Below are 12,757 nucleotides of genomic sequence, written 5' to 3' on the forward strand. Positions count from 1 at the left end.
TGTGTAATTTCTTTTATGTGAACAAAGGTCAAGCTGAGGGTATGAAGGTGGCCTCCCATACTAGCTTCCCTTCCCTTTATGTAATCCTCCTAAAGTCGCTCTAGGAGTCACTTAGTTCTTCACTTTCCACACAAATAGATACATATTTATAACTATCCTCCTCATCATATAGGTCACCCAACAATCTATGTATTTTTTACAAGGTTGTCACATACATATGGCATGTAGTTTGATGGCCAAGCACATAATGTAATTAAAGGAGAGCAAATATTTCCCAAGCCTTTTTGGTAATGGATAAGACTTCTACTGGCTACTAATTGTACAATACATCAGCTGGAAAAGTTAGATCATCAAGTGATGAAGAAAACCATCCTCAATGGGATTATCAACAGATAATGAATGCCAATTAAAGGCTAAGCAAAAAATTTATTAGGAAAGATTTAAAAATGAACTTTTATAGTATAAGAGTGGTGGATGAAAGCAAAAACCTATAAATAAAACTGTAGATGCAAACTGTGTACAGACATCTGAAAAGGTGTGTGACAACACAGAATGTTCAAGAGATGAGACTTAATATACAGGAGATTAAATGAAAATCTTATTTAAGTATGCAAGTAAAACCTCTTAAATCATTAACATTATTGGATGTAATTGAGAATACAAATATAAAGTTTGACAATCTCACTTGAATATACAGATTTTTTACAAAGAACCCACTGGAAGGCAACAAAGATACTACCTGAAATAAGGGAGCTGAGTTACATGGAAAGGTTGCAGTTATGTATGTCCATACGCTGGAAATGACTGACAAAGTCAAGAGTGAACAGTTCTTTTAAACCAGTAAAAATCAATGAGAAACATTCTATGAGAAGAGTGCATAAATGAAGTTAAATGAATAATGTGAGGAGGAAAAACCTTGAGATAACCTTACAGGCAGTTATTTGAAGTCAGGAAAAACTTGCTAACATAGAGATATGACAAGAAACTAACCAAGAAAAGTGTTAGGAGGGGCATGAAGAATTTTTCTTTTACATACAAAATACAGCTTGCATGGCATGTCAGAGAAAAGAAGAATACGCTCATTAAAGCCAAATTGAAGAAGTCGATCTTTCAACTGGCGCGAAGTGCCACTTGCTAACATAGAGATATGACAAGAAACTAACCAAGAAAAGTGTTAGGAGGGGCATGAAGAATTTTTCTTTTACATACAAAATACAGCTTACCTGGCATGTCAGAGAAAAGAAGAATACACTCATTAAAGCCAAATTGAAGAAGTCGATCTTTCAACTGGCGCAGAAGTGCCACCCCTATGCACAGTGGTAGGGATGCTTCTCCCAAAAGGAGTGTATCCCACAATAAGAAAATTTTCTGTAGTGGAAATACATCTGCAAAGAAAAATAGTGCTGTAAGTTGCTCACAATCAATCATTCATTTTACATATATGCAATGAAATGTCCATTCACTTAAAGTTAATAAGAATGGGCTCTGAAATCAATTTTGTTTAGTTCCAATCAGAATTTTGTTTTTATAGAGGAAATTTTCTACTCAGCTCTGAAATCAATTTTGTTTAGTTCCAATCAGAATTTTGTTTTTATAGAGGAAGATTTTCTACTCATCTACATCGTGTGAAACTAAGAATTGTGGCGTACTTTTGATCAAAATCTCAGGCAATTATAAAAAAGGTAGACCTTATAGTTTTAAACTGTTATTTGTGAGAAGAGAAAAAGATCTTACATCACCTCAAGGACAATAAATCTTCATCAAGGAAATTATGAGACGTGTGCTTAATCACTGATTCCTTGCCATATCCACACATATAGCATGTCAGTCTAAAGGTTCTTAAGTCAGCAAGTATGTATGGAGTGTTTAAATTACTATTTCATTATGGTTTACAGATTATTATGGATTAGAATTATGTAGAACCATGGTAATGAGTCAAAGCCAACTCAAAAAGAGGTTTATCTACTTACACACAAAAATGCTTGTAAAGTGACATCTGAGAATGAACAATGACTGTAAAGGAAACATAACCCTACAACACTCTGAAGCCAATATGTTTTGACATTTTCTTATCTATTCTTTTGAGAAAAGTCCAAACCATTCTTACTTGTATTGATAAAAATGGGGTGAATTACCTTAAAACATGAAAAAGTCAACATTAAGCTTGTGAAAAGCATGTTTAAATTTTAAACTAGAATCCTTAATTGCCCTTTAACCACAGAGAACAAATGAAGTCATGTTGCTGAAATTTGCAAGATAGGCAAACACTAAAAAAAATGCCATAATTATAATCAGTACAACAAAAAATGTAACTACTTGCATAATGTGTCCTGAATACCAGCGGCAGAAACCTTAATAAATCATGGTAATAATTCCCATACATACCCACCCATACAGTTGGTGATAATCTATCCATTTCCTTGGCAGGGCAGAAAGTGCTAGTTATTGGGGTAATAATAACTGGTGAAAAAACATACTCAGTCATGCAATACTGAAAGCTGGTCCTGTCTGTGTCCTGTCTATAGATAAACAAGGATCCTGTCAGATGCACAACAACAAATATTCACAGTTTTTAGTAATTCATCCAATTCCTTAGCAGAAGAGAATCTGCTAACTGCTGGGATGATATATGTTTGGGAAAATATGTTAGCATTTCGTGGGAAGGTGATTGTACCGAGCATGGGAGGAATGAACAAGAAAATGACTGGGATGAGTTATCATACACTGTACAGTGTCATTTCAAAATTCTCTGAAAAAACACAAAAGATTTGTTGTGTTCAGTGTCTCATCAGTGTAAATTCAAGTATAAAGATCAGTGGCCAAAAAGTCAACAGCACCTCAGCCCTCTACAGGACTGAGCAGATGAGGGCCTCATACTTGCTAAATCTCTACTACTAACCCCTATTAGTGATTTTATTCTGCTGCATCCCTCCACTGCAGCTATATATGTCATCTTTCTTAAGTTTTCAAAGTCACCATAATGTAAGCCAACCTCTTTGGCAGGAAGTTAGGTTAGGTGTTCAATGGGTGAAGGGCAAAAGTGAAGATGAACAGACAGAGTACATCATATAGTTAGGATGAGGTTTTCTGCTGGAGGGCATTAACAGCAACAAGAATTTTTAATCTCTATTGATGGAGACAAGATAGTACACCAGAAGATAGTAGAACAATAGTCTACAGAAGAGACACTCAATATAGCAGGAGAAAACACCCCAGTATCAAGAAAAAAATCTCCACTTATTCCTTTCTTTAACCCCTTCACTGCTTAATTAATTTTCAGGTTAATTCCCCAAAACTTTAATTATCCACCAAAAAATAAGTCTGAATTCAATTTTCTGCAGCAGGGGTGTTTGATGTCCCCATGCCTGTTTAATTTGTTTATGGGTGGGGTGGTGAGGGAGGTAAATGCAAGAGTTTTGGAGAAAGGGGCAAGTATGCAGTCAGTTGGGGGTGAGAGGCCTGGAAAGTGAGTCAGTTATTTTTCACCGATGATACAGCACTGGTGGCTGCTTTCAGTGAGAAACTGCAGAAATTGAGTTTGGAAAAGTGTGTAAAAGGAGAGAGTTGAGAGTAAATGTGAACAGCAGCAAGGTTATTTGGTTCAGCAGGGTTGAGGGACAAGTTAGTTGGGATGCAAGTATGAATGGAGAAACACTGTAGGAAGTGAAGTGTTTTAGACATCTGAGAGTGGACTTAACAGCAAATGGAACCATGATAGCTGAAGTTAGTCACACAGTGGGGAAGGAGCAAAGGATCTGGGATCGAAGAAGAATGTGTGGAAGGAAAGAATGTATACTCAGAGAGCAAACATGGGTATGTTTGAAGGAATAGTAGTTCCAACAATATTATATGGTTGCGAGGCATAAGCTATTGACAGGGATGTACAGAGGAGGGTGGATGTGTTGGAAATGAAATGTTTGAGGAAAATATGTGGTGTGAGGTGATTTGATCAAGCAAGTAATGAAAGGGTAAGAGAGATGTCTGAAAATAAAAAGAGTGTGGTTGAAAAAGCAGAGGAGGGTGTGTTAAAATGATTTGGACATATGGAGAGAATGAGTAAAGAAAGGTTGACAAAGAGGATATATTTGTCAGAGGTGGAGGGAAAAAGGAGAAGTGGGAGACAAAATAGAGGTGGAAGGATGGAGTGAAAAAGATTTTGAGCGATCGGGGCCTGAACATACAGGAGAGTGAAAAGTATACTGGGTCAACGTGCTGTCAATGAACTGAACCAAGGTATGTGAAATACCTGGAGTAAACCATGGAAAGGTCTGTGGGGCCTGGATGTGGATAGAGAACAAATGTGGCCTTTTCCTGGTGCTACCTCGCTGAAGCAGGGGGTAACAATGCTGTTTCCTGTGTGGTGGGGTAGTACCAGGAATGGATGAAGGCAAACAAGTATGCATATGTATATGTTTATATATGTATGTTTCTGTGTATGTGTATGTATATGTGTATATGTTGATATGTATGTATATGTATGAATATGAGTAAGTATGGGTGTTTTTATATATCAATACATATATATATATATATATATATATATATATATATATATATATATATATATATATATTTTTTTTTTTGCCGCTGTCTCCTGCGTTTGCGAGGTAGTGCAAGGAAACAGACGAAAGAAATGGCCCAACCCACCCCCATACACATGTATATACATACACGTCCTCACACACAAATATACATACCCATACATCTCAATGTACACATATATGTACACATACAGACATATACATATATACACCTGCACACAATTCACACTGTCTGCCTTTATTCATTCCCATCGCCACCTCGCCACACATGGAATAACATCCCCCTCCCCCCTCATGTGTGTGGGGTAGTGCTAAGAAAAGACAACAAAGGCCCAATTCGTTCACATTCAGTCTCTAGCTGTCATGCAATAATGCCCGAAACCACAGCTCCCTTTCCACATCCAGGCCCCACAGAACTTTCCATGGTTTACCCCAGACGCTTCACATGCCCTGATTCAATCCACTGACAGCACGTCGACCCCGGTATACCACATCGATCAAATTCACTCTATTCCTTGCCCGCCTTTCACCCTCCTGCATGTTCAGGCCCCGATCACTCAAAATCTTTTTCACTCCATCCTTCCACCTCCAATTTGGTCTCCCACTTCTCCTTGTTCCCTCCACCTCTGACACATATATCCTCTTGGTCAATTTTTCCTCACTAATTCTCTCCATGTGCCCAAACACCCTCTTCTGCTCTCTCAACCACACTCTTCTTATTTCCACACATATCTCTTACCCTTACATTACTTACTTGATCAAACCACCTCACACCACATATTGTCCTAAAACATCTCATTTCCAGCAAATCCACCCTACTGCGCACAACTCTATCCATAGCCCACACCTAGCAACCATACAACATTGTTGGGACCACTATTCCTTCAAACATACCCATTTTTCCTTTCGGAGATAATGTTCTCGACTTCCACACATTTTTCAAGACTACCAGGATTTTCGCCCCCTCCCCCACCCTATCATTCACTTCCGCTTCCATGGTTCCATCCGCTGCCAGATCCACTCCAAGATATCTAAAACACTTTACTTCATCCAGTTTTTCTCCATTCAAACTTACCTCCCAAATGACTTGACCCTCAACCCTACTGTACCTAATAACCTTGATCTTATTCACATTTACTCTTAACTTTCTCCTTTCACACACTTTACCAAACTCAGTCACCAGCTTCTGCATTTTCTCACATCAATCATCCACCAGCGCTGTATCATCAGCGAACAACAGAGAGCGTTATTGGATTATGTGTTAATTGACAGGTGCGCGAAAGAGAGACTTTTGGATGTTAATGTGCTGAGAGGTGCAACTGGAGGGATGTCTGATCATTATCTTCTGGAGGCAAAGGTGAAGATTTGTAGGGGTTTTCAGAAAAGAAGAGAGAATGTTGGGGTGAAGAGGGTGGTGAGAGTAAGTGAGCTTGGGAAGGAGACTTGTGTGAGAAAGTACCAGGAGACACTAAGTACAGAATGGAAAAAGGTGAGAATAAAGGAGGTAAGGGGAGTGGAGGAGGAATGGGATGTATTTTGGGAAGCAGTGATGGCTTGCGCAAAAGATGCTTGTGGTATGAGAAGTGTGGGAGGTGGGTTATTTAGAAAGGGTAGTGAGTGGTGGGATGAAGAAGTAAGATTATTAGTGGAAAGAGAAGAGAGAGGCATTTGGACAATTTTTGCAGGGAAAAAATGCAAATGAGTGGGAGATGTATAAAAGAAAGAGACACGAGGTCAAGAGAAAGGTGCAAGAGGTGACAAAGAGGGCAAATGAGAGTTGGGGTGAGAGAGTATCATTAAATTCTAGGGAGAATATAAAGATGTTCTGGAAGGAGGTTAATAAAGTGCGTAAGACAAGGGAGCAAATGGGAACTTCGGTGAAGGGGGCTAATGGGGAGGTGATAACAAGTAGTGATGATGAGAGAAGGAGATGGAGTGAGTATTTTGAAGGTTTGTTGAATGTGTTTGATGATAGAGTGGCAGATATAGGGTGTTTTGGTCAAGGTGGTGTGCAAAGTGAGAGGGTTAGGGAAAATGATTTGGTAAACAGAGAAGAGGTAGTAAAAGCTTTGCGGAAGATGGAAGCCAGCAAGGCAGCAGGTTTGGATGGTCTTGCAGTGGAATTTATTAAAAAAGGGGGTGACTGTATTGTTGACTGGTTGGTAAGGTTATTTAATGTATGTATGATTCATGGTGAGGTGCCTGAGGATTGGCGGAATGCGTGCATAGTGCCATTGTATAAAGGCAAAGGGGATAAGAGTGAGTGCTCAAATTACAGAGGTATAAGTTTGTTGAGTATTCCTGGTAAATTATATGGGAGGGTATTGATTGAGAGGGTGAAGGCATGTACAGAGCATCAGATTGGGGAAGAGCAGTGTGGTTTCAGAAGTGGTAGAGGATGTGTGGATCAGGTGTTTGCTTTGAAGAATGTATGTGAGAAATACTTAAAAAAGCAAATGGATTTGTATGTAGCATTTATGGATCAGGAGAAGGCATATGATAGAGTTGATAGAAATGCTGTGTGGAAGGTACTAAGAATATATGGTGTGGGAGGCAAATTGTTATAAGCAGTGAAAAGTTTTTATCGAGGATGTAAGGCATGTGTACGTGTAGGAAGAGAGGAAAGTGATTGGTTCTCAGTGAAAGTAGGTTTGCGGCAGGGGTGTGTGATGTCTCCATGGTTGTTTAATTTGTTTAATGATGGGGATGTTAGGGAGGTGAATGCAAGAGTTTTGGAAAGAGGGGCAAGTATGCAGTCTGTTGGGGATGAGAGAGCTTGGGAAGTGAGTCAGTTGTTGTTTGCTGATGAACGAGCGCTGGTGGCTGATTCATGTGAGAAATATATATATATATATATATATATATATATATATATATATATATATATATATATATATATATATATAGAAATCGACTAGAGGGGACGGGAGCGGGGGCCAGAAATCCTCCTCTCCTTATATTTTTTAACTTTCTAAAATGGGAAACAGAAGAAGGAGTCACGCGGGGAGTGCTCATCCTCCTCGAAGGCTCAGATTCGGGTGCCTAAATGTGTGTGGATGTAACCAAGATGTAAAAAAAGGAGAGATAGGTAGTATATTTGAGGAAAGGAACCTGGATGTTTTGGCTCAGAGTGAAACGAAGGTCAAGGGTAAAGGGGAAGAGTGGTTTGGGAATGTCTTGGGAGTAAAGTCAGGGGTTAGTGAGAGGACAAGAGCAAGGGAAGGAGTAGCAGTACTCCTGAAACAGGAGTTGTGGAAGTATGTGATAGAATGTAAGAAAGTAAATTCTCGATTAATATGGGTAAAACTGAAAGTTGATGGAGAGAGATGGGTGATTATTGGTGCATATGCACCTGGGCATGAGAAGAAAGATCATAAGAGGCAAGTGTTTTGGGAGCAGCTGAATGAGTGTGTTAGTGGTTTTGATGCACGAGGCCAGGTTATAGTGTTGGGTGATTTGAATGCAAAGGTGAGTAATGTGGCAGTTGAGGGAATAATTGGTATACATGGGGTGTTCAGTGTTGTAAATGGAAATGGTGAAGAGCTTGTAGATTTATGTGCTGAAAAAGGACTGATGATTGGGAATACCTGGTTTAAAAAGCGAGATATACATAAGCATACTTATGTAAGTAGGAGAGATGGCCAGAGAGCGTTACTGGATTACGTGTTAATTGACAGGCGCGCGAAAGAGAGACTTTTGGATGTTAATGTGCTGAGAGGTGCAACTGGAGGGATGTCTGATCATTATCTTGTGGAGGCTAAGGTGAAGATTTATATGGGTTTTCAGAAAAGAAGAGTGAATGTTGGGGTGAAGAGGGTGGTGAGAGTAAGTGAGCTTGGGAAGGAGACTTGTGTGAGGAAGTACCAGGAGAGACTGAGTACAGAATGGAAAAAGGTGAGAACAATGGAAGTAAGGGGAGTGGGGGAGGAATGGGATGTATTTAGGGAATCAGTGATGGATTGTGCAAATGATGCTTGTGGCATGAGAAGAGTGGGAGGTGGGTTGATTAGAAAGGGTAGTGAGTGGTGGGATGAAGAAGTAAGAGTATTAGTGAAAGAGAAGAGAGAGGCATTTGGACGATTTTTGCAGGGAAAAAATGAAATTGAGTGGGAGACGTATAAAAGAAAGAGACAGGAGGTCAAGAGAAAGGTGCAAGAGGTGAAAAAAAGGACAAATGAGAGTTGGGGTGAGAGAGTATCATTAAATTTTAGGGAGAATAAAAAGATGTTCTGGAAGGAGGTAAATAAAGTGCATAAGACAAGGGAGCAAATGGGAACTTCAGTGAAGGGCACAAATGGGGAGGTGATAAGAAGTAGTGGTGATGTGAGAAGGAGATGGAGTGAGTATTTTGAAGGTTTGTTGAATGTGTTTGATGATAGAGTGGCAGATATAGGGTGTTTTGTTAGAGGTGGTGTGTAAAGTGCGAGGATAAGGGAAAATGAGTTGGTAAACAGAGAAGAGGTAGTAAAAGCTTTGCGGAAGATGAAAGCCGGCAAGGCAGCAGGTTTGGATGGTATTGCAGTGGAATTTATTAAAAAAGGGGGTGACTGTATTGTTGACTGGTTGGTAAGGTTATTTAATGTATGTATGACTCATGGTGAGGTGCCTGAGGATTGGCGGAATGCGTGCATAGTGCCATTGTACAAAGGCAAAGGGGATAAGAGTGAGTGCTCAAATTACAGAGGTATAAGTTTGTTGAGTATTCCTGGCAAATTATATGGGAGGGTATTGATTGAGAGGGTGAAGGCATGTACAGAGCATCAGATTGGGGAAGAGCAGTGTGGTTTCAGAAGTGGTAGAGGATGTGTGGATCAGGTGTTTGCTTTGAAGAATGTATGTGAGAAATACTTAGAAAAGCAAATGGATTTGTATGTAGCATTTATGGATCTGGAGAAGGCATATGATAGAGTTGATAGAGATGCTCTGTGGAAGGTATTAAGAATATATGGTGTGGGAGGCAAGTTGTTAGAAGCAGTGAAAAGTTTTTATCGAGGATGTAAGGCATGTGTACGTGTAGGAAGAGAGGAAAGTGATTGGTTCTCAGTGAATGTAGGTTTGTGGCAGGGGTGTGTGATGTCTCCATGGTTGTTTAATTTGTTTATGGATGGGGTTGCTAGGGAGGTGAATGCAAGAGTTTTGGAAAGAGGGGCAAGTATGAAGTCTGTTGGGGATGAGAGAGCTTGGGAAGTGAGTCAGTTGTTGTTCGCTGATGATACAGCGCTGGTGGCTGATTCATGTGAGAAACTGCAGAAGCTGGTGACTGAGTTTGGTAAAGTGTGTGAAAGAAGAAAGTTAAGAGTAAATGTGAATAAGAGCAAGGTTATTAGGTACAGTAGGGTTGAGGGTCAATTCAATTGGGAGGTGAGTTTGAATGGAGAAAAACTGGAGGAAGTGAAGTGTTTTAGATATCTGGGAGTGGATCTGGCAGCGGATGGAACCATGGAAGCGGAAGTGGATCATAGGGTGGGGGAGGGGGCGAAAATTCTGGGAGCCTTGAAGAATGTGTGGAAGTCGAGAACATTATCTCGGAAAGCAAAAATGGGTATGTTTGAAGGAATAGTGGTTCCAACAATGTTGTATGGTTGCGAGGCGTGGACTATGGATAGAGTTGTGCGCAGGAGGATGGATGTGCTGGAAATGAGATGTTTGAGGACAATGTGTGGTGTGAGGTGGTTTGATCGAGTAAGTAACGTAAGGGTAAGAGAGATGTGTGGAAATAAAAAGAGCGTGGTTGAGAGAGCAGAAGAGGGTGTTTTGAAATGGTTTGGTCACATGGAGAGAATGAGTGAGGAAAGATTGACCAAGAGGATATATGTGTCGGAGGTGGTGGGAACGAGGAGAAGAGGGAGACCAAATTGGAGGTGGAAAGATGGAATGAAAAAGATTTTGTGTGGTCGGGGCCTGAACATGCAGGAGGGTGAAAGGAGGGCAAATAATAGAGTGAATTGGAGCGATGTGGTATACCGGGGTTGACGTGCTGTCAGTGGATTGAATCAAGGCATGTGTATGGGGGTGGGTTGGGCCATTTCTTTCGTCTGTTTCCTTGCGCTACCTCGCAAACGCGGGAGACAGCGACAAAGCAAAAAAAAAAAAAAAAAAAATATATATATATATATATATATATATATATATATATATATATATATAAATATATATATATATATATATATATATATATATATATATATATATATATATATATATATATATATATTCATTTATTTTCCTTTGTCGCTGTCTCAAGCATTTGCGAGGTAGCGCAAGGAAACAGACGAAAGAAATGGCCCAACCCACCCCCTTACACAATGTATATACATAAACGTCCACACACGCAAATATACATACCTATACATCTCAATGTACACATATATATACACACACAGACACATACATATATACCCATGCACACAATTCACACTGTCTGCCTTTCTTCATTCCCATCGCCACCTCGCCAAACATGGAATACCATTCCCCTCCCCCCTCATGTGTGTGAGGTAGCACTAGGAAAAGACAACAAAGGCCCCATTCCTTCACACTCAGTTCTAGCTGTCATGCAATAATGCCCGAAACCACAGCTCCCTTTCCACATCCAGGCCCCACACAACTTTCCATGGTTTACCCTAGATGCTTCACATGCCCTGATTTAATCCACTGACAGCAGGTCAACCCCGGTAAACCACATCGATCTAATTCACTCTATTCCTTGCCCTCCTTTCACGGTCACCCTCCTGCATGTTCAGGCCCCGATTACACAAAATCTTTTTCACTCCATCTTTCCACCTCCAATTTGGTCTCCCACTTCTCGTTCCCTTCACCTCCGACACATATATCTCTTGGTCAACCTTTCCTCACTCATTCTCTCCATGTGCCCAAACCATTTCAAAACACCCTCTTCTGCTCTCTCAACCACGCTATTTTTATTTCCACACATCTCTCTTACCCTTACATTATTTACTCGATCAAACCACCTCACACCACACATTGTCCTCAAACATCTCATTTCCAGCACATCCACCCTCCTGCGCACAACTCTATCCATAACCCACACCTCGCAACCATACAACATTGTTGGAACCACTATTCCTTCAAACATACCCATTTTTGCTTTCCGAGATAATATTCTCAACTTCCACATATTCTTCAAGGCTCCCAGAATTTTCACCCCCTCCCCCACCCTATGATTCACTTCCGCTTCCATGGTTCCATCCGCTGCCAGATCCACTCCCACATATCTAAAACACTTTACTTCCTCCAGTTTTTCTCCATTCAAACTTACCTCCCAATTGACTTGACCCACAACCTTACTGTACCTAATAACCTTGCTCTTATTCACATTTACTCTTAACTTTCTTCTTTCACACACTTTACCAAACTCAGTCACAAGCTTCTGCAGTTTCTCACATGAATCAGCCACCAGCGCTGTATCATCAGCGAACAACAACTGACTCACTTCCCAAGCTCTCTCATCAACAACAGACTTCATACTTGCCCCTCTTTCCAAAACTCTTGCATTCACCTCCCTAGCAACCCCATCCATAAACAAATTAAACAACCATGGAGACATCACACACCCCTGCCACAAACCTACATTCACTGAGAACCAATCACTTTCCTCTCTTCCTACACGTACACATGCCTTACATCCTCGATAAAAACTTTTCACTGCTTCTAACAACTTGCCTCCCACACCATATATTCTTAATACCTTCCACAGAGCATCTCTATCAACTCTATCATATGCCTTCTCCAGATCCATAAATACTACATACAAATCCACTTGCTTTTCTAAGTATTTCTCACATACATTCTTCAAAGCAAACACCTGATCCACACATCCTCTACCACTTCTGAAACCACACTGCTCTTCCCCAATCTGATGCTCTGTACATGCCTTCACCCTCTCAATCAATACCCTCCCATATAATTTACCAGGAATGCTCAAACTTATACCTCTGTAATTTGAGCACTCACTCTTACCCCCTTTGCCTTTGTACAATGGCACTATGCACGCATTCCGCCAATCCTCATGCACCTCACCATGAGTCATACATACATTAAATAACCTTACCAACCAGTCAACAATACAATCACCCCCTTTTTTAATAAATTCCACTGCAATACCATCCAAACCTGCTGCCTTGCTGGCTTTCATCTTCCGCAAAGCTTTTACTACCTCTTCTCTGTTTACCAAATCATTTCCCCTAACCCTCTCACTT

General features: G+C 40.4%; 1 protein-coding gene across 1 annotated transcript in view; it reads right to left on the minus strand.

Annotated features, from left to right (window-relative positions):
* Positions 1-638: 638 nt before the first annotated feature.
* The window catches only part of LOC139750634 (TBC domain-containing protein kinase-like protein), a 253,505-nt gene continuing 241,386 nt past the window's right edge, over positions 639-12,757 (minus strand). Inside the window, exons 8-9 of the mRNA XM_071665308.1 lie at positions 1,224-1,385; positions 639-739 (exon numbers count right to left, since the gene is read on the minus strand). Coding sequence (XP_071521409.1) covers positions 639-739; positions 1,224-1,385 — 263 coding nt within the window. The remainder of the gene's footprint in view (positions 740-1,223; positions 1,386-12,757) is intronic.

The sequence above is a fragment of the Panulirus ornatus genome, chromosome 10 (assembly GCF_036320965.1).
Source record: "Panulirus ornatus isolate Po-2019 chromosome 10, ASM3632096v1, whole genome shotgun sequence".
NCBI classification, from domain to species: Eukaryota; Metazoa; Arthropoda; class Malacostraca; order Decapoda; family Palinuridae; genus Panulirus; species Panulirus ornatus.